This window comes from Rousettus aegyptiacus, unplaced genomic scaffold (assembly GCF_014176215.1).
Source record: "Rousettus aegyptiacus isolate mRouAeg1 unplaced genomic scaffold, mRouAeg1.p scaffold_m13_p_1, whole genome shotgun sequence".
NCBI classification, from domain to species: Eukaryota; Metazoa; Chordata; class Mammalia; order Chiroptera; family Pteropodidae; genus Rousettus; species Rousettus aegyptiacus.
The window spans coordinates 19,056,273-19,081,232 of NW_023416284.1; the positions used below are offsets into that span (position 1 = coordinate 19,056,273).

A 24,960-nucleotide genomic window follows, 5' to 3' on the forward strand; every position below is an offset into this window, starting at 1 on the left:
TTGTATGAATCAGAATCTATATCAAGTTCCATATTGGTTTCACATGCCTTTTAAGCTTATCTATAAATTACCTCTCCCTCTCTCTTTTTACCCCTTCTTTACAATTTATGAATTAAAGAAACTGGACCATTTGTCCTACAGATGTATCCCACAGTGTGGATTTTGCTCATAGGGTCAATGCCTTTATCTATAAAATGGGGATAATCATTCTCTCCAAGAATTAAATGAAATAATGTCTGTGACTGGGCACTGACAACGGGAAGACATCCCATAAACGTTATGTGTTAATATATCTTTTGAGCCTTTTAACATTCTATTGCTGTTTTTCTGATGATATAACTGAGGTTCGGAGAAGCTTAGTAACCTGCCCACACTCAGGCAGCTGGCTAAAAACGGAGGAAATGGCAGAGTAAAACTGAAAGAACTTTGAATTCAGGCAGAGACCCAGGGTTGAATCCCACTGACCCTTTAATGGCCTCATATTTCTGCTCTTTGAGCTTCAGTTTCTTTATTTGCAAAAACCGTACAGGAGGCCAGAACTGCATGAGGCTAAAATGAGACGGCAGTGTGAGAAGAGCTTCTGTCGCAGTGCCTGGCAGTCAGGGCCTCATCCCGTTGATTTTGCTGTGTGCTCTCTGGCCCTGACTCCTCAGCTCCCACGTCAGGCCCCGCCTCCTTCCTCCCCAAGTGTGGATAAGGCTCACAGCTCTGGTGGCGATCAACCTGGACCCTCAGTCTGCCCCAGGCCACCCTCAGGCCGGCAGAGACCAGGTGGGCGGTCCTCAGAGGCTGAGTACACTCTGTTTTAGGGCAGCATGGGCAGGCAGCTGTGACCTCTTGGGCTATGGGAAACAATCAGCTATTCTTCCTCCTCCCCCCTCTGTTTTGCTGCTCATGCTCATCCCTTGGGCCCAGAGACCCAGAAGGAAATATTCCAACTCCCAGCAGCGCCCAGCCCATCCGTGCAGCCCAAATGCATGGTTCCCAGCCATTGGCCTCAGCTCTAACAAGCCTAAGCCTAAGTCACAGTTCACACCAGAGCTGACACCAGTATTTTGATTTCTATCCAGGCTCAGTGTCATTTACTCATCCAATAGGCAGTATGCTGGGACCTGCAAATAATGATAAGAATCATAACAACGACAATAATAGCCCACACTTATATGGCCCCCGCTCTATACTAGGCATGGTTCTAAGCACTGTGCATGTGAGGCAGGTACTATTATTGTCCCCATTTCACAGTTAGGAAACTGAACACTGAGAGTTTGAATAACTCACCCAAGCTCACGTAGTCCATCAGTGGCAGAGCTGGGATTTGAATAAAGGTTTGCCTGTGAAAAGATGGACGCTGCAAAGAGAGGGATTTAAGTCCAGCTCTTAAGGGCTACATATGCCAAGCTTCATGCTAGTCGCCTCAGTATATCATCTCATTTAATCCTCTGAATGGCCTCTAAATATTGACCTTATTGTCCATATTTGCATGTGAGGAAACAGACTCAGAGAGGTAACATATTGTGCCCAAGTGCACACAGCTGGATCCACTTAACTCCAAGGTCACGCTCTTTCTACTCTTCCAAGCTGAGAATAACATACAGATGCACATTACTAGAATCCAGATGAGAAGGTGATGGGGGCCCTGCAGGAACGAGAACTACAGGCCATAGGAACTGAGAGGAGGGTGGAATTATCTTCCTGTGGTGAGCTGGGCCTCAAATGATGGCAAACCCACCCCTCATGTCACAGCAGACTTCTATCTGGGGCCCCGTCCTCTGTTAGAACCTCAGAGTGGCGGGGCCGCCTTTTCATCCATTTTTAGCCATACAGATAGAGGTTCTCAGGGGACAAGTTGTCTGCAGTCCCACAGTGAGGCCCCAGGCCTTGGGGCTCCATCCCTGAACTGTCTGGCAGTGAAGGGGATGTCTGGGGTGGGGGTCTTGGAAGTGGTGGCTGAGGAGGAAAGACACCGCACCCCCCAAGACCAGTTTATGATATAGTTGTGAGACTCCGGTTATTGTCTATCTCCCTAATAAACTGTAAGTGTTCTGAGGGCAGGAACTGGTCTTTCTTGGTGACCTCTCGTCATCCTGTTCCAAGTGCAGGGCCTGGCACTCAAGAAGCTTTAGTGAAGGGAGGGACAAATGGAGGGAGGGAGGGAGGGCGGAGTAGGGTCTTGTATCAAATCCAAGAACCTCAAACTCCAACCCACCCCAGAACCATCAGGACCCTATGTATCGCATTTTGAGAGGAATACATTTCTGGAGGAAATATTTGTGGGACGTGGAAAGGTCTCTCTTGGAGGAGGGAAGTTTGTGACCACGACATTCATGCCTAGGGGCTAGCCATGGCAAGGAGACAGAGAAGGTGTGCCCCCAAGAAGAACGGGGACTGGAGAAGGGAAACGCTAGAGAGCAGACTGGCTGAAAAAGAGGCCTTCTCGTCAGGTAGAATGGCCCACTGGTCCCCAAGACACATAAAGCTCTTGTTCAAGAGGTGTGCAAGCAGGGCAGGGACATCCCCTGCTGCGGCCCTAATAAAGGGATTTTACACCAAGGGTCCCAAGGCCAGCTCAGAAGCCCTCCCAGCTCTCTGTCCCTCTGGTCCCAGGAGTTGTTCCAGGCCGTGCGGCTTCTCCTGTTCTGGGTTCTATTCTGTCCCAACGCCATCGTCAAAGCCCCTGCAAGCTGACGCCGGCTGTGCCAGGCCCTGCGCCGAGTGCTCCTCCTCACATAACCCTTGCACATTCATTCCCTCTAAGGGATGGTGTTCACTGTTATCCCATTTTACAGGCGCGAAAGTTGAGGCTCAGAGAGGGCAAGTAGCTCCTCCAGAGTCAGAACCAGGAAATGTCACCTGGGTTTGAAACCAGGCCTATCAGATCCCAAAGCCATCCTGCCTCGCCAGTCTGATTCCAACATCCTGTGGCCCCCAGGTTCACTCTGCATGGCCTGAAACCACAGCTCTTCCCCTGTGGACCACAAGGTGCCAACACTACCACAGCCCGGTCCCAACTCAACCACAGCCCCCGCCCCAGCCTCACCACAGTCAGCTCCGTGGTTTTCCGAATGCTCTCAACCAACAGCAGCTTTTACCATAATTCCCACAAGGAGTTGCTGGTCAATGCTCCTCACTTGGTTCTCCATTCCTTTTAAAGTGGAAGGTGGCTGAGGTCCAAGGGGGCCCCCTCCCCCAATGACCTCCATGTTTATCTCACACTCTGACCACACTACATCGTTTCAGTTTAATTTTATTTCCTCTTATAAATGAGCACAGCACGGGAAGTGTTAAAAAACAAACAAACAAAAAACAAAACAAACAAAAAAACCCAAACAGTTCCTTCGCAAGGCTGGGACAGGCGAGCACCCACAGCGGGGCAGGCACCCTCGTCTTTTTCCAGTCTTTTTTCCTCCACTTTTTTTCTTATTCAAAGTTTTGGCCATGAACTCAGGACAGGTGTGGTTAATAAACAGGTTATGGGGAGAGAGGGCAGGGAAGGCCTGGGGCAGGGAAGGACAAACTCCCACTGTCCCCAGGACAGGTTCTTGGAGGGCTCTGTACAGGAGAAAGGACACACAGGAGGGTCACTGTCTTCAGGGGGCTCTCTGGAGCCACACTGCCTACGAAAAATATTTACATGCATTCACCACGCTGGGGCCGGGTGCACTGAGCTGCCAGGTGGGTACCTGGGGGACACTGGGGCCATCAGCCCTTAGCTGATGACGCTGGGGCCCGGTCTCAGCGTCTGTAAATCTGTACAGTTTGTGGGCTCCTATTTACAGGCAGGAGGCCTAGGGAAGCAAGTCCAGGGTGGCGGCTGTCAGCAGAAGACAGTCAGAAAGCTGAGGAGACAGCAGCCACTCTTGCCCCAAGAGACAGAGATGGATTTGCTTCCTGTGCCCAGGGCCCCAGCTGAAGGCCTGGACAGATGACTCTGCCAACCCCAGCAGAGGAGAAGGGGTCTAGCCTGAGCACTCAAGCCAATGCCCACAGACCTGGTTACTGCCCATCCACCTCCAGTGACCAAGGGGACCAGCCTTTCAGGAGGTACCCACTGTAGCCCCTAGGGAAACAGAGCCTGGCTCTAAAAATCACAACTGAGGGTGGGCACAACCCTCAACTCCCTAGGCCCCAGCCTGCCTTGTGCTCCCCGGCGGCCAGGGTCCCAGAGAGGTTCTCAAGCCACACACGTGCCCTCTCCTTTGGCATTGGCCATGCTTCCAGGAAATGCCAGGGCCCACAGGATACCCTCCCCAGGAGCACTGAGGTGTCTGTGACCTATCTGAGCGGGCCCTGCATGCATCAGACCAGGCGCGTAAGGCCCTGCACCCACATTGCACCTAGGAGAGCTCCAGCTCATCCTTTGAACAGACCTCTTTCTCTTGGATTGCCTTGCCCAACTTGGGCTGGCTGCAGTGGATTTGGGATGGTCAGACTGAGTTTAACTTCATGAGGATAAAGCCTGGACATTTGTCTCAGATTCAGGTCTCCATGACAAGGCCCTCAGCCTCTTTTCTCAAATGCTAAAGACAGAGAGAGGAGGCCTGTACCAGGAGGCAAAGCCCCAAGCCACAAGTTAGAAGCCAGCCCTCAGATGTGAAGAGGCCTGCTAGGGCCAGACCAGACCCACGCAGGGCAGTCCAAGCCCACTGCAGCCAGCTTAAACCCAAGCCACGCATCCTGTGCTGGACCCCGCCCACACCACCGGCTTCCTACGCTGGTCCCAGCATCCCTGGGCTTCCTGGGGGGTTCAGGTCCTCTCTACTCCATGCTCCCTGGTTTCTCAGCCTTGGCCTGCCCAGGCCTTCTCACCAGAGCTGCTGCCAGAAGACAGTAGCCCACCGGGGAGCAGGGGAGAGGGAGGCTAGCGCTTCGATTTCCTGTGCCCCCATCCTCCACCTTCTGCTCCAGGGATGACTGAGGCCAGGCCATCCCCAACAGATTGTGGGCGCAGGGTGTCTCCCCCCATTCCTCACCCACTCCAAGGCTGGGATCAGCTGGGTTCCTCACAAGCATCCAGGCCCTGCTACAAGGGGCTTTGGGGTCTGAAACATGGAGCCTCGGCCTGGAAGGAGGGCGGCAGGACAGGCTGTGGAAGCCCCCCAGAACCCCACCCTCACCACCTCAGGTGCCCCCACCCCTCACCAGCAGGAGTCTGTGGCCAGTGTATCTTAAAAAAGGAACAGAAATAAAACCTGGGTTTCCGACTTTAACCTGGGTTGGAGGTGAGGGGTCTGGGTGTGAGCACCAGTCGACTACCACTCAGAGCGCATCTCCTGGCTCCACGAGCCCCCATCGAGCATGCCCTCCCCAAAGGAGACGTGTGACCCCACACTTAAAATATCCACGGAAGTGGCCCCACTTGCAAGAGTAAAGAAGGGGGAAGCAGGCCGGGCCTGTGACACCCCCATCCCGCCTGCTCTCAGCCCTTGGCCTGGGGCAGTGCAGCCGGCTGGTGCCTCCAGCCGTGGGTCCATCCAGCTGCGGTCAGGAGAAATGCCGGGTTGTTTGGCCAAGTAAGGGAACGGTGTCCACGAGAAAGGGCCGAGGAGGACCCTAGGGTGGGGCTGCGGGTAGAGGGTGCAGAGGGCCCGGGCGGCAGGGCCCACCCTCACAGGCACTTTGGAGACTTGTGTCCTGGGAGGCAGAGTCAGCCCCTAGCTCAGAGCAGGAGGGGGATGCAGGAGGACCAGGAGCTAGACCACATGTTCCCTCCCCACCTGGGCCTTTGGTCCTGGGAGACCCAGACCCCTCCCCAGCCCAAGGCCAAATTCCCAGAACTACCAGCCTTCCTCAGCAAGGCTCCCGGCTAGAGAGGGACTGGCCTCAAACCAACCCTTCTGCAAGCTCCTAGAGGGGAGGAAGCAGGCGGGGGTGGGGCCAGGCTGGCTGGTGTGCAATGCTCTGCGGGGGCTTGTGGCAATGTCCCCCACCCCACATCACACTTTATTCAGGGAAAGGCAAAGTGCCCACCTGTGCCCCTCCAGTGTTAGAGCTGGGTTATGTGGGGTGAGACTGTGCATCTACATGGGGTTGAGTCTGACACGCCGGGGTCGATGGCATTGTGGGTGGTGTGGGTGCTGTGGTGAGGGCTGAGTGTTAACACGGCAACTCAGGGGACCCAATATGGGCTGACGGTCTGGCTTGATCCCACCCTCCCAAGTGAGCCTGAAAGCTGGAGACAATGTGTACGGTGCCACAGTGTGCGTTTACGTGGAAGGGGGAGGGACAGAGAGGAAAGCAGGCCACGCCGTCACCACTGGGCAACAATGACGTGTGTCTTGCATTGTCATAAGCATTCGGGGGTGCATGAGAAATGCATGAGAACAAACATCTTTGGAAGAATGTGTGTCTGTGACATGTCTAGATTGGTGGTGTGGTCAGGATTGCGCATGACTTTGTCATTGCGTGCTTCTGTCTCCGGGTGTGACAATATGTGCGACTTGTGGAAGATGATATCTAAGCAGTCCACCTGCAAAAGGGCCGAGCAGCCCAGCCCTCCTCACCAGTGGCTGCCAGGCCACTCTCAGGAAGCCAATTCCTCAGGAACAGACTGCCAAAAAGGTAAAAACCTTCGGTGCAGGTGCAGTGGGCAGGAACGAGGGGAGAGTGACCCCACGGCCCTGGAGAAGCCAGAACAAAACGGGCTGGCAACAGAGGACACACTCTCACCCAGGCAAAGAGGAGCCCTGGGACAGGAGCGAAAGGCGGCAGTGTCTTGATGGTCTCAAGGGCTGAGCTTAGAAATGCTTGTCCTCGAGACCAGCCAGAGTGCCTCTCTGCCCCAACGGGAGACCTCGGCCAGCTCTGCAGGGCCAAGTTGGGGTGCGAGCCCATCTCAAGCCTCACCCCTTTCTCGCACCAGCCAATCAGGAGCTTCCTTCCTCCTGTCCATCTGACATGAGGTCCTAAAGCCCTGGGCCGGTGCGGGAGACAAGAGATGAGCTCGTAAGGGCACAGTCTAGGGCAGATGGCAGAGAACTTGTCCCTCAGGGAAGATCTGTGCGAGGCTGGCAGTCTGAGCAGACCTGGGGAGGGCAGGCAGAGATGAGCTGGGGCTCCCTCCCAGGCCCAGTCTCAGGCCGGGCTGGTGGAGTGGGCTGGGTACTGGGCAGAGGGGTGGCGCTGAGGCTCTGGGGAGGCACTGTGGCTCCGCTGGGCTCCACTAGGCGTAGAACTCCTCCTGCTTGTCAGGCTTCTGGTACGTGACGCTCGCCTGCTTGGGCTCCTCCAGCGTGTAGCTGCCCTCGTCCTTCTTCTTCATGCGGTAGATGAGCAGGGTGACCAAGAAGGCAGCGAAGAGGGCGCCTACCACCCCGCCCACAATCACGGCTGTGGAGGAAGAGGGCAGAGGTCACGGCCCAGAGGTGGCAGGAGGGGGGCGGGGGAGAAGTAGAGCCTGAGAAGAGGATGCAGGGCCCTGGGTAGGTGGAGACTCAAACCTGAGACTGGAGCTGAGTCAATTCTAATACTACCAACGCTGGATGCCATTAACGGCCCTCACTGCGGCCTAGTGGTCAGTTCTAGTCGCCTAACACACTAACGCACCAAAGCCTCACATACCTCGAGGGCAGAGCTACAGTCCCCAACCAATGTACAGTGCCATCAGCTCGAAGATGCTCCAGTATTTTACACACCATTAGGAAAGAAAAACTCCACCAACTAAACTATGGCCCATCCCAGCTACAGAGGAGCTGATACGAACAGGCATGCACTAAGAATTGGTTAAGTACAAAGTGATTACCCCTGTTCTAGAGATGAGGAAAGGGGAGTCTGAGGCGGTGAAGGACCTGCCCAAGGCCACGGTGCTCCTAAGTAGGGAGCAGGGTTTAGACCTCAAATCCTGACCCTTCAGGAGAGGTGGCCAGGGCAGGTCCTCTGTGGCTGGGGTCAAAGGCAGGGGCAGGTCAGGCCAAAAACTGGAATTAGAGATTAGGGTCCAGAGGGTAAGGTCCAGGAGGGGTCAACCAGCATGGCCCAGGGAAGCAAGGGTCAAGGGCGGAGTCTAAAGAGGATGTCAGGGGGTGCTGAGGAAAGTGCTAAAGGTGGGATGAAGTCCGGGGCAGACTCTGGGATGGAGGAAGGTCAGAGGAGAAGTCAGAGGGTGGGTCCTGGGGGTCGAACTCCCCAGCCTTCCCTTCCTAGGAAACTCACACCCAGCCTGCCCCACCCTGGGCTCCTCCAGGCCAAGCTCACCTACAAGCACCTCCTTCCGCTCTAGAATGCTCTTCTGCGGCAGCTGAGCTGCCGAGCTGCCCGAGTCGATGGCATTGTCCAGGAGGCCGGGGCCTGGGCGGGCACCCTTGGGCAGTGTCCCGGGTGGAGGCGACGGCTTGGCCACAGCCCCGCCCACGGCCACCACTTCATTGGCTGTGTCTGGCTGCGTGGTCTCTTCCTCTGGCAGCTCAAAGTCCCCACTTGGCCCCCCACTCACTGGCACCTCTGGCTCATCCTGGATCGTCGTCAGGAAGGACTCTGGAGTTGGGGTCTGTAGAGAGAGTGGTATGAGCCCAGGAGCCAGGCCCCAGTACACCTGTCATGGGATGGACGGACAGACAGACAAACAGACACACACACACACACACACACACACACACACACACACACACACACACACAAACTACTCCAGTGGGCTACCACTTACCAAGCATTCACTATATGCCAGGCACTGTGCTAAGTACACATTATGGGCATTTTACCCTTATATCTCCATGGAGGAAGTATTATTACGCCCAACCGGAAATAGGCTCAGAGAGGTTAAGTGACTTGCCCAAGGGCACACAGCTAGTAAGTGGTAGAAGCTAAACTAAAAATCCTTATCTATCCAATTCTGGCATCTGTGTTTCCAACCATATACTCCACCGCCTCTATTCTCACTCGGCCACATCCTGTCCCCATCCCATCTCCGTCACTTCCCCCTCCGGCTGCCTTGGGGGATGCCTGTCAAGTTTGTCAGGGAACTGCTGGGTGCAGTTGTTATGTGCTTGGTCCCCGGTCTACAAGCCTAGGGCAGAAGTGAGTCTCAGCCTGGAGGTCAGTCCAAGGGCACAACCGAAGAGTATGACACCCCGTAAGGGCAAGTGTCCAGGGAACCAGACCGGTGGCCATGAACCTCGATGGCTCCCATCACATGGCGCAGGACCAGAAATGGGGTCAGGGCAGGGATGTAGAAGGTGGACATGGAGAGGGTGGGCCTGGTGTCCAGGCCAAGAAGCTGTGTGCGGAGGCTGCACCTGCGACCTGGTCTCCACGCCCCGTCACTGTCCACCCTTCCTGCTTGGCCAAGCAGCTCTGAAACACCAGGCTGTCCAGGTGCTCCGAGGAGCTGAGGACAGGGCCTGGGTCTTACTAGGGCTGACTGGGGAGTCAAGGGGCTGACGCCGACCTGAAGGCAGCTCCACAGCCTGTAGACCCTTCTCTGTGAGGCTGGCTGCAAAGGGCTTTAGTGGCCCAATCAGTGTCACCATAGCCCGCGCTGCCTGGCATGCCCAGCAGGGACCAGGCAATTTCTCCCATCTCCTTGGCCTCATCCCCCTCTGGCATCCTGACATCTTGACCCTCTTCCCTTCCATCTCCTATCCTCCTCCCATAACACCCTCCACGCACATGCCCCGGCCTCTGGAGCCGAGTGCCAAGTTCGAACCCTCACTGCCATTGCCGGCTATAAAACCAGCCTCACCTGTAAAAGGAGGATGACTGCAGTGCCATCTCAGGGGGTGGGCGTGAGGAGAGCGGGGATGGCACAGGTAAAGTGCACTGCACTGAGCCGGCCACCCAGAGAGCACTCCACGAATGTCAGCTACAAGCATTCCTTTCAAACTGCCCACTTAGTCGCCCTCAAACTAGTAATAATGACGATTATGATGACAATAACACTACCAAAACTTCATTTTTTTCTACTGCCAGGCACTGTCCTGAACACTCTGGATATATCAGGAAACTTAATTCTCTCAACGTTATGATTTGCATTCTGATTTTATCCTTGTCATAGATAAAGAAACGGAGGTACAGAAGTTATAGAAAGGACTGGTGACTTCTTGAAGTCACATGGCTAAAAAGTAGCAGTGAAAGAATTCCAGCCCAGGCTGCCTGGCTCCTAAGTCCGTGCTGTTAACTGGAACACACAGGCCCCGACCCCTCCCCCGCCAACACACATGTCACCCAATTCCACACCCTAAGACTCAGCCTTGTCCCTCTTCCATTCCCACCCTTCTCAACCTCTGACCCCCATGTTCGTCCTGTGATTCTCACCCAGTCTTGGCCCTCCAGCCACGTGCCTCTCTTGCTCTCCCCACCCCTGTCTGGCTCATCTCCAGAACTGCCCAGTCCTCCCCCCCGCCCAGCTCCATCCTCCCCCCCGCAGAACCTAACCCACCCACCTCTGATCTCACTTCCTGTCCTCTCCCAACCTTCTCACCTGAGCCACCATAGTCGGTCCAGAAGCAGTGGTCCCCAGGGGCAGGGTGCTCTTCTCAGGGATGTCAGGCTCCTGCGTAGTAGCTGGCCTGGGGAGAGCCCTTGGCCTAGAGGTAGCTGTACTGACCAGCCTGGGTGTTGGGGCCTCTGTGTCCAAGACAGCCACCGTGGTAGGAGGTGAGGGCACCGCTGGGGTGGTGGCCTGGGCTGTGGCTGCCGTGGTCAGTGGAAGAGGCAGAAGCCTCTGTATGCCGGTGGTCCTTATGACAGAGGTGGTAGCTGTGGAAGGGGTCCTGGGAGTGGCAGTGGCCACTGTGGCAGGCACCATGGCCACAGTGGGGGACCCTATGGTTGTGGCAGCAGTGGTAGCCGTGGCAGTGGAGATGGTGGCGGCTCTCTGGTTGGGCTCTTCCGGGGCCTCTGTCACCACTGGGAGGCTAGTGGCTGGCTCTGGGGTCGGACGCTCAGAGGGGAGCTCTTCCAACGGGGTGTCCACAGGCTGGATGTCCATGGTGGGCAGCACAGCAGGTGTGGTGGACACGGCCAGGGCCACGTCTGGGCTGAACCGCATGGCTGTCTCAATGCCTGACTCCTGCTCGAAGTCTGAGAGGGTGGGGGAGAGGAGAGAGCTGGGGAGCTGGGTGATTGTGGGGGGCATGAGGATCCCGGGCAAGCAATGGCCATCAAGACAGGGTGCGGGGGTCCCAGCCCTCACTCTTTGCACACTTTTCCCAGGACGAGATAAGGGAAAGGAGGAAGGCACAGTCTGGCCAAAGGTTACCAGTTGGCTGACAGACAGTGGACACTCCCCAACTCCTCTCTGCCTAGCCAAAAAGTCCTCCAGGAGGCCACCTCTTCCAGGAAGTCTTCCATGACTATTCTAGCCCATCCAGCCTGGAGATTATAGCAGGTTGAATCTAGGCAGTAGTTAACTAAGGGCCTACTGGCTGCAAATCTTGCAGGAGATCGGGGGGAACACGGGAGAGGCATTCTGGGAGGAGTCAGACCTGGGTACACCCTACCATGAACACAGGCAGTGGGTATGTTAAGGGCTCCTGAGGCACAGGCAGAGGACGAAAGGGAGAATGAGACTTCCCACAAGGGAATGCTTGAGCAATCTGAAGGACTCAAAGCCAGGTCAAGTGAAGGGACTAGGGAGGAAATGAGGAGAGAGAGAGAAGCTGCAGCCAACTGGAGGGCCTGGACCTGGCAGAGGAGAAGGAAGAGGAACCAGGGAGACTTGGGAGTAGAGACATGACCCATTAGAAATGGATTTAACGAAAATCAACTTGCAAGAGGCTTAAAGGAATGGGCTACAGTAGGGAGACTAGAGGCAGGGGCTGCGGCCGGGGGGAGGGGCGGGCGGGGGGCAGTTCCATGGCTTGCAGACCTCCTACCATCTCATCAGACCTGTCCTCTCATGGGGCTCAAATCTCAGCACACATTCCCTGTTTAGAGCTCCCTCTCTGTGCCAGACCCTGACATCTTATGCTGAATCCTTCCAGAAACTGAAAAGAAGGTATATATTTGTCACCATTCACAGGTAAGAACAGAGAGACGCAGAGAGGGAGGGCGTCTAAAGGTGCCACAGCTGTTAAGTAGCGAAGCTCGGATTCGCCCTCAGCACACCCGCTTATCTTTCACTACTCTACAGGCCTTTCCCAGGCTGCACCCTTTCCATCACTGCCTTAACCTCACCTTTGGCCACAGCCGATTGAGCCAAATTGTCTCTGCTAAGGATTTGCCAGTAAACTGAGAAGTGGCTGCTAAATTCCTCCAAGTCAGAAACTGGGTTACCGAATGGCATGTGTGTTCCCCCAACAAAAGCTGGAGGTCTGCGGAGATACCCAAGTCGTACATGCAGAGCTGGGAGAGGCAGAACCGTGGGGCGCTGGGGTCCCGGGCTCAGAGGCCTCAAGGCCCTGGTTCCCTCCCCAGGGGGATGACTGGCCCGTCTTCTGCTGGAGGTCCATGAGATACCCCTGCCTGATGTCCCCGCCTCCACCCCACCACTACGGTGAGCCCTGGGATCAAAGCCTTGGGTGGGGCACCGGAGACAGAAGACCCCGCCAGCACAACGGGAGAGGAGGGAAAGGGAAGGGGAGGCACTTACAGCCCGAGCCCGACCCAGAGTACAGGTCGTCCAGCTCATCGTCAGGGAAGGAGTCATCGTCCCCGGAGCCCTCAAGGTCCACAGGCCTCTCGAAGTTCTCGCTGCGCCAGCGCTGAGCCTAAGGAGGGAAGAGACAGGCACGGGGCTTAGCACCTGAGGCCAGCAGCCTAGACACACCCAGAGGGACAACAGACATGCTCGCGAACCAAGTGACAACAGAGGGATGGTACTGGATGCGGCCTCCACGTGAGCAGAGAGCCAGGGCGGGCCTAGTCACCACTTCCAACCCACCCAAGGGCCAGGGTAGCAGCTCCATCTTGTTGATGGCCACCACCGAGGACCTCAGTCACTCCCCCATCCCCTGATCAAAACTGCTAGGTAGCAGAACCAGGTTTAGAGCCAGAATGCTATATTCGAGTCCCTGCTCCATCACTTACTAAATGTATGACCTGGGGCAGGTTACTTAGCCTCTCTGGCCTCAGTTTACTCATAAGCAAATAGCACTTGCCTTATTGGGTTGTTGTGAGTGTGCACTGCGTTAATACATGTGCAGTGCTGAGCACGCCTCATGCAGCAGGTGCTGAGCACAAGTCAGTGTTATTCTTGATGTGGACAATGTCATCAGCCCCCTTCCACAGAGGAGAGAACCGAGGCCCAGTTGCCCCAGGTTACCAGAGAATACATGATGTGATGAGATTCAGACTCTGCTTGGGACCTGAAGCCTCGCATCTCAAAATCCTAAAGGTAGGGCAATTAGTCCTATCAGCTAAACATGGTATAAGGGAGATTTGGGGCTCTGGGAGGGAAATTCCTTGGATAAAGATGGGTGGGGAGAAAGTACAGGCTCCAGCCCTGGCCCTAGGTCCTCCCCAAAACAAGCAGTCAGTCCCCATCCTCACCTCCCTCCGAAAGAGCTCAGGGGATCAGGAGAGCTGAGAGGGCTTCTCCCAGGGGCCGGCTTGCTAGGCCCAAGAATTCCCAGAGTCAAAACCTGGGATGGCAGGGAGCTTGGGATTCTTGGGTCCAGACCATCCCTCTTCATCGCAGTCCTGGGCTGAGAACCAGCACTCAGGATACCTAAGACAGGAGTGTGTATCCCCTGGGAAGGGCAGGCTTGGCCTTACCCCGAGCCGTGCCTTTGACCATGGTTCCAGACTGAACCTAGCCACAGCACCTGCCTCCTGAGAGCTTGTCGGAGGAAGGTGAGATTAGTCCCAGTGCTCAGATCTGAAGATGACCACTTGGGTCTTAACAAACGAAATAAAGAGAGAAAGGCAGAGGGAACAGAAGACGCAAAGGCTCTGAGGTAGGGAAGAGCAGCCTGTGCTCTCAGAGCCGGCCCTGCCAGCCCTCTAGCCCCGTCCGGGCTCCCTCCGCATTCACTGGGTTCCAGGCAGCCTGGACCCCTTCTCTTCCCGGAACACACCTGGTCTCCCCTGCCTCTTTTGTTGATGCTGTTCCCTCTGCCTAGAACACTCTTCCTTCTCATCCCTTCATCCTCCAGTAACTTTATGCCAGCTAACTCCTACTCCCCAACCACTTCTTTCAAGAAGCCCTACTAATTCGATCTGTCAGAACATCTTGTGCTTCTGAATTCACATCTATCACTACTGTGAGCTGTGTCTGTTCACGTGTGTACTTGTTTGGTGACTGCTCCCACCCCCACTAAACCACACCTTGATGGAGAACCGTGTCTTGCACATAGTAGGTATTCAGGAAATATCTATGAAGGGATGGAGTTGGAGTTGGAAGGTGTGACCAATTCATGGGGCAGGAGCAGGCCGGGACTGAGGTTGGGGGAGCCCCATCGCAGAAAGCTTTCATTTCAGTGTACATCTGATGACTTTATCATTTTTTTTATCCTGACTACGTATCAGAATATTGTGAAAACCGAACTCAGCAGTTCAGCAGGTCTGAGCATCCGTCCTGTTTGACTGACAGGGGAGCCATGGATGGTACGTGAGTAGGAGAGGGATCTGCATTGTGTTCTGTGCTCTCGGCCTCTCACACCCCACCCCTGACAGGCCTCCTTCTGCAGTTCATACAGAGCTAGAGAGAGGATCCCAATCCTGGCTTCCTGCCTCCAGCCTCAACCACCTGCTCTGAAGCCTTACCCAGGCCAGTAAGGGCAAGAAGCCAGGGCAGGGGGCCAGGAGATTCCCCCCACCCCCACTGTTACACGCCCCTACCCCGCCCCTCACACACACACAGTCTCAAAGTAATGAATTAATCAGTATTTACTTGCTACCAGTGAGTCACAGAGTAGAACAATTAGTGTAATTGCTCCCGTGACTAATTGCTGGGTCTTCCTCCATTTTAGACATTCCAGAAGCTCAGAGCAGCTATCGTCCAACTTTCCCCAGCTCCCCTCTCCACCCCTAATGGCCAGAACAAACCCCCAGGACCTGGGCTAAGGAAGCTACAAGGCTCCCTACACTGCCAGCCTCCAAACCTGGGCCAGCTAAGGTGGAGACTCTTGGAGACTACTCAGTCCTTAGGCAAGCCCCCTAAAGCCAGAGACTGCAGCTCCTGCCTCAGGGCCACAGGGCAGGAGGGGATGGAGCAGGGACAAGGGCTCAGGCTCCACCCCTGGGCAGGACGGTCTTCACTGTCTTTCTGTTCTTCTAGGCAGGCGAGGGAGTGGCTGGGAGACCTTTTGCTGGGAAGAGAGGTTCTAAGAAGTCTGTGGTCCCTAAGGACCCCCAAACTGGAGTAAAGGTGGGAGCCAAAATAGGGAGTCTTCATGATTTCTCAGTGACAAGTGTCACACAGCAGCCCCTAAAATCCTGCTTCCAGAAAGACCTGTAGAAATCCAAAGACCACCTCCCCCAAAGCCACACCCTTGAATCATCCAGAGACAGAGAGAACATATACAGACATACTCTGACACACACTCACCTAAAGGCAGCCACAGAGAAGGACCACGTGTTGGCGTGCCTTTGGGTGCAAACAGGCACATGCTTGCGGGGCAGACACTGTGCGGGGCACATGCTGTGCAGTTCTGAGGCTCAGAGACAAGCGTGGAGTCGTCTCTAAACCCATCAGCCTCCACTCAGGTAGCTCTCACCTAGATACTATTTATTCCCAACTCAGTAGCCAATGACATGACAACCGTTACCATGACGACCACCTCCTCCATGCTAAGGACCAGGAGCTCCAGCTCCCTGCAGAGATGGGGGGGGTGGTGCAGAAGAGGGAGAGATCATGGAGGAACAGAGGATGACAGGAAGGGGGGAGGGCAGAGACATGGGACGGAGAGGCAGAGACAGAGGAAAGCCAGGGGTCAGAGGGCAGAGGGGGGTGGAGACAGGGAGAGGGGAGTGAAGGGAGGACTCCCTATGTGAGAGAGAGAAGGCGAGAGTGGGAGGCTGAGGGAGAAAATTCTCTCACATCTTAATTTAGCCGCATGCTCATCAGACAAAGCTGGGGAAGGGGCTACCTCAGGGATTTTCCAAACCAGCATCCAAGAGAACATTCTTTCAGAAAAATAAGCAGCCCCCACATTGGGTGGGGGCAGGGGTGGCCAATAGCCTAGTTACACCTGAACTCGCCCTTGGAAGCTTAATGCTGGGGACCCCTGCAACCTGTGGGGGTGGGAGATGGGGTGTCAGACGCCACCTTTCCAGTGCCCCGCTCAAGGTGGCTGAGTGCCATCTCTACCCCTCCTTGGGCCAGCTTGAGTGCCAGGGCTCAGTGAGACCCTTCCAGGAACACCGCAGGGGTGCTGGTGGCTGCAGCTCCCAGGAGGACAAAAAGGAGAGAGGAAAGAGATAGGGGTGGGGAAGGGAGCCTGGGAGGCAGCAGAGAAAGCCCCAGAAGTCACAAAATGTCAGAGGAGGATGGTGACAGACAGCCTTTGACCCCTAAATGACCTTCCATTTGCATAATCCATGCATAATTATAATTAGCTATGCCATTCCCTTAAAGGAGAACTGAATTTCAATGCGCCAGGATCCTGTGGGCTCCAGACCCTCATTACCCTCCTCCAGGTAAACTCACACCCATAGTGCCTGATGAACATACCCACACACCCAACACACACAGACACACACGCACACGTGCATGCTCTCAGCTCACAATCCAGCAACATCCTCGTGCACACACCACACATCCCAGCCACACCCTACAAAAACACACAGCTGTACACACACACGATTATGAGCAACATTTACTAACCCTAACCTGTGCGTCCATCTCAGCTCACGGCCAGTACTGCCCGGCACACGGCATCACAGGCTCATCCTTCTACTACGCCTCTAGTCACACATGCACACACACACGGACACACGACTGCACCCTGCTCCTCACCCAACACGCCCACAGATGCTCGACATACACTTCGGCAAAATCTCATAGCCACATGAGTGGCACACACCTCACCCAGGGCCACACCAACCCCTCCCCACGTCCAAGCACATTACTGCACCCGTCTGCACAGAACGACACCCTCAGGCTCTGACACGAAGCTCCCAACGTGTAAACAGTTTCTCCTGTTAGCGGCCCCCATACCTACTGCAGAAGCCCCCGAGCCTTCTGCTTCCGGCCACCTCCAATCCCAGGGACCAGACGCCCACCTGGAGGCTCCCTGAGCAGCCAGAGAAGGGCTGAGCTCCCCAGGGGAGTCACTAAGGAGCCTCAGGGGGTTCCAGAGACCTCTGCCCACCACTGCTGAGGGCCTGCCCCCGATCGGGCACTGGAAGCACAGTACCCGTGCTGCCTCCTTCCATCGCCACAGCCTCCCAAGGTTTTATTATCCCCATTTCACAGATGCGGACACTGAGGCTGGAGTTTAGAACTGGGACACGAGCACAGGTCCTCAGTCTCGGAACCCTTGCCCAGAGCCACCTCCAAGCCGCTGCTCCTCCAGGGCTCCTGCACTCACCCCCTGAACAAGCTCAGAACTGCCGAGTCATCCACACACGCCCAATGTCCATGCACGCTGTACGCACACTCTGGCACACGGCAAACACACCGCATGCACCATTCCACCCACCCACCCCTGAACCGGCACCCGCCCATCACGCGTACGACCTCCTCCCTCAGAAGCCCACCGCCAGGCCCCTGATACCTGCACTCCCCTGTCCACATGCACCATGCACAATTTCCCTCCTGGGTACATACAAGCACACACGCAATACCAGGGTGAGACATGGCATCCTTCCCAAGGGACCGACGTGTCCCTGTCTTTCTCCCTCACTGCCCCCTCCATTGTTCCTTTTGAGCTGACCCACAGCCTTGCCCCAAAGACGCACTTCAGGCTCCCATAGCGATTAGAGGCCCTCCCCCCCCGCCCCCCCCCCACACACATTCAACACCCACCATTACCTGATCCTTTTAGAACAGGGCAGGTGAGGGACCCAGAGCAGCCAAATGTCAGGTAAGTCCCCTTGCTTCCACAGCCACTCGCTCTGAGTGCATGGGACATGTTCAGAAACAAAGCCAGGGCACCTCCCTCTGCCCCCAGCCTCCTGCCACGACCAGAAGGCTGGAGTCTCTCATGACCAGCCCCACCGCTGGCCCTCCCCCATCCGGAGGGCGCAGAGGTCAAGCCAGAATGAATCGGCAGCTCCCCTTCCTACCCGTGGGACATCAGGCAAGCCCCTGAATTTCTGACGCCTCGGTTTTCTCATCTGTAAAGTGAGAATGATAATAACAGGATGTGGCTATGAGGATCAATTTTAGTATAGGTGCTGCCAAAACGAGCAATGCCGTGAGAACCAAGTAAGATGACACAGGTAACGGGCTGAGCTCAGGACCCAGCTCCGACACTGAATCAATAAATGCAGCTGCGGTTATTGATAGTTATATGTTAATATTTCTATTATTTCTGAAGATTTTATCTCATTCAAGCTTCACCATCTTCATGAGAGAAACAGAATCAGGACGATTTATACCATGCCTCACAGGAGGCTATTAATGCCCAGAGAGGTTAAGCAGCAAATTCAAGGCGACCCAGCAGGGGAAAGTTCAGAGAAGAAAGAGTTTGGATGAGGGTAGAGAAAGGGCGAGTTACAGAAGCAGACACAGACACAAAAATTAGGTCAGCTGGCAGGGGGCCAGGAGCCCAGCACCCCTGTGCAGAGCTAATCATGCTGCAAAAGCTTAGAATAAAATCAAGTATAATTAATTCTGCCCAAGCTTCCTTCCTCGAATTAGCCAGACTCAGGCACTACTCTCCTGGTGACTAGGGTCACTGTGAGCAGCGGCTGGTGGCCCAGCTTTAGATTCAGGTTCAAGGTCAGCTCTGCTTACTTGTTGGGTGACTCTGAGCAAGTTGCTTAACCTCTCTGAGCCTCTACTTGGTGAAATGGGGACAATAACACATGCTTCACAGAGCTGTCGTGAGAATCAAGTGAGATAATGCACCAAAAGCACTCACGCTGCCAGCGCAGGTGGCATCGGTAACCACCTGCTGGTACTACCACGGCACATGTTCCCACCTGGGGGCTTACCTTAAGGCCTGAGTGATCACGGAGTGCAACTCTCCCTTCTTACAGATGTAGAAAATGAGGCCCAGGGAGGAGAAAGACTTGCATTATCCTCCTCGACAGGAGGGTTCAGTGGCGGGGAATTGCTATTCCGAGTAAAGTGATTTGTCCAACGACACACAGAGACTTAACAATAGCTCCAGGAAGTGGAGTGGCCTCTGCTTCCAGCAGAGCCCTCTGGACCTCTACAGGTTTCATCCCCACCAGTCTCTGTCCCCAAAAGGCCCTCAGTCCTGTGAGAACTCGGTGCCCCTCACGCTCACCAGTTTCAGCCAGGAGACCCAGAGCATCACCACAGGAATGTGGGCCGGGGCCAGGCTCCGGGCAGCAGGACAGCCAAGGGGGATACACAATAGAGAGCCTGGCCCGGGAAGGGGGACACCTCCGTCTCCACCACCCCGCCCGCCCGTCCACAGCTGCCCTGTCTGGGAATCCGGCACCCACCACATTCACTTGCTGCTGGAGCGGCTGAAGGGGCCACAGAGCCCAGGTCCTGGAGAGCAGAGGGGCCTGGGGGAGGAGTGGAATTGGGGGTGGGGAGCAGAGAAGGTTCAAGCTGAACTTGACAGACCTTCTCATCAAAAAAAAAAAAAAAGGATCAGCAAAGCCCAGACGCACACTGCCACTGACACACCCTCCCACCACCGTTATTCAAACGCCAATGCCCAGATCTTCCACCAGCGGACCTCTGAGGACAGGAAACACTATTTCATCCTGGGTCCATCCCATCTCAGCAGACTGTTCTGCAAAGGACATTCTGACAGCAGATCCCTCCCAACCCCGCCCCTGAATTCCACCATCAGCTCCGGTCCACCTCTTCCATCACCTTCTCTACTACTCACCCCTGTGCTCCCATCATCCTCCCAGAAGCCCCCTCCCCCATGGAAGCGGTGCTCCCATCCAAACCACCCTGGGCAGAACGAGAGAGCAGGCAATGTCCCAGCTCAGGAGGCCACGGCCTCTGAGACCGAGACAAGACCCAAACAAGTCTCTGCACTTCCATTGCCCCAACTGTAAAATGAACAGTCGATGTTCATTGATGCCCTAGGGCCCTTCTGATTCTGACACTCCGGGCATCTAAGAATTTAGCCCTCAGGTCAGAGAGATCCAGGGCAATGTTATTTATGAGAGAAAATGTGGAAATAACCTACATTCCCAACAACAGGGGGCTAATTATATAAATTAGAGTATAACCATAACATGGAATATTATGCAGCTATCAATATCACACACATCCACAGTGTCAAATCAGGTCATTAAAAGCATAATGCATAAGAGAAGGCTTTCACATTTTCTTGTTTCAAAAGATATTGAAGGACATGGGAAAATGCACACACAGGTTGTCAGGAGACAATACAGCAGGGCTGTTGATAAGGATCCTACAGATGGTTCTGTCTTTCAATCCCTGGGTGGCCTTGGGTAGGTACTTAACTATCTCAGCCTGATTTTCTGGTAGAACTAATAATAATAATACCTACCCTGTAGGATTCACTGGAGGATACCTCGCATGCCCACGTTAACGAATTCCTTGATAATTGTTAGCTTTGATACTATTATCATCAAGTGTAAAAAATAGGTTACAAACATATTTACACAGAACTTGGTCCTGCTTTAAGGAAGTCACCACCACTGAATTCTACTAAAGTCTCCCAGAGACTATCTCTGGGCAATGAGATTCAGAACTTGTCTGTATTTTTACAATAAACTCAGAGTGTTTTTACTGTTAGGAACAGCATGTACTTTCTGAGCGCCCACCCCTGCCACCCTCTGGCCTGCGAAACGCCTTGGCCCCTTCGTTCTGCAGAGAGCCCATTGGGACTGTTCCTGAGGAAACTTAGGAGCAAACGGAGAGAAGAGCAGAAACAACACGAGAGCCTCCGAGGGAGCTGGCAGGGCCTGGGGACCCAGTGCCTGCGTAGCTGAGCCTCACCCCCAGATGGGCTGGCTTGGCAGGGCCCAGCTCAATCCTCTGGCATCAACGTGGCTAGCAGCCACATTGGCCCACGGCGCCCAGACACCCAATCTGCCTGGCCTGCCGTCTTCCCCCACTAGCCCCGTTCCTAGCCCCACCACCTCACCAGTCTCAGTCGGGGTACTGCCCGGCCACCCTAGAGTTGCCCACACTGTCACCTATGCCTAGATGAAGAATGACAGTAAAACCCTGGGACACCAGCCCCCTCCTCCGCCCAAGGCTGGGACCCCTCCCCGTCATTGCTCCATCAGTCCTAGCTACCTGCCTTCCAGCATCGCCCTCCTGACCACTCTGACTCACACTGCTTTTATTCCTGTCCCCAAGCTCATGCCTGAGAGTGGGACCACCCACTGAGGTCCTGGTTCCAGACTCCGCAGCCTACTCCCCCAGCTGCCCACCCTCCACACGCCTCCCACACTAAACCCTTTACGGTTCTTGGAACTGGGGCACTTGCAGGCCTTCCATGTGCTATTCCTGCTTCTTGGAACACCCCTTCCCATCTCTGACTGGCCGGCACCTACTTGATTGGATAATCCGTATACGTATTATTTATTAAGCACCTACTTGTGTGCCAGATGCTATTCTAGGCATTCGGGGTCCCACAGTTAGCAAGACAGGTATGTGCGCTGTCAGCTCAAACAGCGCCTCCTCTGCAAGGTTTCCACACGCCACCCACCTGCCTGGTCTGAATCAGGAGTCCCTCCTACTGCCACTGTGTTGTCATTTACTAGGGGAGGAGGGGCCACCAACCATGCTCCCATCATTCAGATGAGCCCCTTCTATCAGGTCTCAATAAACCTACTCAGCCACTCTGGGAAGCAGGTACTACTGTCCCCAACTAGAGAAGAGGAGACTGAGGCTGTTAGGCTACCAGTGTGGGCCACAGCAGAATTTGAACCTCGGCCTCGCTGACAGCAAATCCTGTGCTCAGTAAATTCCTGAACCCCAGCGAATGTGTGCAGGGTCCCAGGTTGTGATACGACACTCACTTCGTGGGGCATTTTCTGGAGGAGGCCTGGGGCCACTCTGCCCTTTACTGTGAACAACAGTTACAGCTGGCACGGAGGGGGCACCAGGTGCCAGGCTCTTCACGTGCGCACTGCCTCACTCCTCTTCACGAACATCTTATCCACGAAGGAGTGTCATCCCATTTCACAGACAGGCAAACCAAAGTTCAGAGAGGTGCAGTAACTAGCCCGAAGTCACACAGCAACGGGGCCAGATCCGAAGCCAGCATTAGTTGAACCCTAAGAACCATGCTCTTTGTACTGTAGTGCACGCCTACTCGGAGCCTTCACCAACATCCCCAAAGGCGGAGTGAGTGTCAAGAGTCCACATACTTTCCCTTCTCTCACCCTGAGGCCCTGCATCGAGACAGACAGACAGACAGACAGACACTGAATGACTGAATTTTGGAAATAAGCAGGACTGGAGGACAACTCCTGCTCCCGTGACAGGTGGCCTGGCTCAGATGTGCAGCCCCACCCACCACCCCATGACTCACCATGAGGTGACTCGGATTGAGCCTCCAGAGTCTGCAGCCATCCCTGTCAACAAACGGGAAAGGTCCTGCCCACTCCTGGGACCCGCAAGCCTCCCAGGAACGGCCCAGCACGGGGTTACGTACTCCAGCCCGGCTTCCAGAGAGCCCTGGTCAAGTCCCTGTACCTCACTGGGCCTCAGTCTGCCCTCCCATAAAATGGGGATAATGATTCCCAACACATGACACGTCAAGCAGTTACTGCAGTTAGTAGGTGCTAGGATGTGACACAGAGTCCCGACTCGAAGCTCACCTTCCTGCCTGACCACCAAATCCACCCAGATGACCTCCCACACACCTGTCACTCTCTCTCAACACCGGAGCTGTCTCATAGCTCACCACTGCCTGACATTAGCTCATGTATTTACTTTTCTAATGTTTGTCTCCCCCTCCGACAGCTCCATGGGACAGTGACTGGTTCCACAGAGGCTACTCCTGTGCCCCCAGGGCCCAAAATGTTTCAGAGTCACAGTTGGCCCCCGTCAACAGTTGTTCAATGAATACTGCAAGGGGGGTCACCACCCCAAAGAACTACATCACCCACTTCCCATCCTCAGCCACTGTGTGATTCTAGGCAGGGCCTTGCCCTCTGGCCTTAGTCTCCCCATATGTAAAAGGGGTTGGACAAAGGTTCCCTCTGGTCCCTCCAAAACCCAACCAGGAAGTCTCCAACTGAGCTGGGAGGAGGGAAGAGAAACTGAGACTGCTCCCAACATATGTTTTGTCATAAAACAATTATGCAAATTATATGCAAAACCATGCAGATTAGTAGGCTCCCAATAGAACCTACATTTCTTTCCACTTTACAACCAGGCCGGGGCTGGGAGGAAAGTAGTATTTACTGAGCACCTACTAAGCACCAGACCCCTTACTGATGGCGCGAGGTAAAATGGGCCTCCATATTCCACAGACTCAGAGAGGGCAGGCAGCTTGCTAGAGGTCAGAGAACTCAACTGGCGAGTCAGGAAGGAGTTGAGGGGGGCAAGGCAGGTGGGAGTAGGGCCTGGCGGTAGGGAAGGGGCTGAGAGCAGATAGAAGCCCCAGTGCCATGTGTCTGGTTCCCACGCCCACAGGATCTGAGGGAAGGCCAGCCCAAAGGGCCAGGAAATCCTGGGGGACACTGGAAGCCAGGTGAGGGGGCTCCAGGGACCTTGCTAGCCCCAGGGTTCCACTAAGGTGACCCTCTGAACCCTCTTCCAGGAAACTGAACAGCCCCTGCTAGAGTCAGCTCAAGGCAGGCCCGGCCCTTCCAGCTGTGCTAGAATACAGAATATCACAAGGCTCTGACTTCCTCCCGAAGCCTCCCCAGGCACATGCCAGCAACACCCTGAGGATGCACAATACGCACACGCACCCCTACAATGCCCCCATCTGTGAGTGTGAGGGTGTGTGTCCAGGCCCAGCCTCCTGAGCAGTGTGGCTGTGGTTGGGTCCTCATCTTCCCATATGCTGGGTTAGTTATAATCAGCATGAACTCACACAGGGCGGGGACTCAACTCCCCACCCCCAGCCCGGAGCTGTCCCACTGGCTTCTGAGCTGCTCCCCTTAGAGAGATGGAATGAGCCGGACTCAGATAGTGTGAGCCATGAGGCCTCCAGAGCCACCATCACCATTGCCCAGATGGAAAACTAAGGCACTGAGCAGGGACTCAAACAAATGAACAAAACCGGGGAAGGGATCGACAGAGTCCCCAGAAGCCTGCCTAGGGCCACATTTGCCTCTAGGGCCACCTCCCTCCCAAGATGACACTCTGAAACCCAGATGGGGTCAGGGAAGGGAGGGCCTAGGCTGCCGCACAAGCTCTTGCCCTGTCTCCTGAGTCCTGAGAGACAGGTGGGGCCTTGTCGAATATAGATGTTCTATTCCAGAAATATCTAAGGGATGAATGGGTGCAAGAATAAATGGGATCGGAAAGTCAGAAAATAACAAATGCTGGTGAGGATGTGGAGAAATCAGAACCCTTGCACACCACCACTGGGAATGGAAAACGGAGTAGCCGCTTGGGAAACCTGTCTGGCACTTCCTCAAAAGCTTAAATGTAGAGTCACCATATGACCTAACAATTCTACTCCTAGGATACAAATCCAAGAGAACTGAAAACATGTGTCCACATATTAAAAAAAATAATAATAATAACAGCATAATTTATAACAGTCAAAAAATGAAAACAACCCAAATGTTCATCAATGGATAGATGGCTAAATGAACGGTGGTATGTCTCTGTACAATGGAATATTATTCAACAAAAAAAGAGACGAAGTCCTGATGCATGCTGCCATGGAGGAACCTTGAACACATTATGCTAAGTGAAAGAAGCCAGTCACAAAGGACCACACAGCATGATTCCATTTCTAAGCAATGTCCAAGACAGGCAAGTCCATAGGGACAGAAATTAGTGATGGTCTAGGGGATTGCAGAGGAATGGGGCGGGGGGGT

The 24,960-nt window shown here is 54.7% G+C and overlaps 1 protein-coding gene across 1 annotated transcript in view; it reads right to left on the reverse strand.

The window, feature by feature from the left end:
• Positions 1–3,228: 3,228 nt before the first annotated feature.
• SDC3 (syndecan 3) overlaps positions 3,229–24,960 on the reverse strand; it is a 36,931-nt gene continuing 15,199 nt past the window's right edge. The window contains exons 2-5 of the mRNA XM_016132124.2: positions 12,524–12,641; positions 10,412–11,013; positions 8,191–8,482; positions 3,229–7,326 (exon numbers count right to left, since the gene is read on the reverse strand). Coding sequence (XP_015987610.2) covers positions 7,160–7,326; positions 8,191–8,482; positions 10,412–11,013; positions 12,524–12,641 — 1,179 coding nt within the window. The 3' untranslated portion in view covers positions 3,229–7,159. The remainder of the gene's footprint in view (positions 7,327–8,190; positions 8,483–10,411; positions 11,014–12,523; positions 12,642–24,960) is intronic.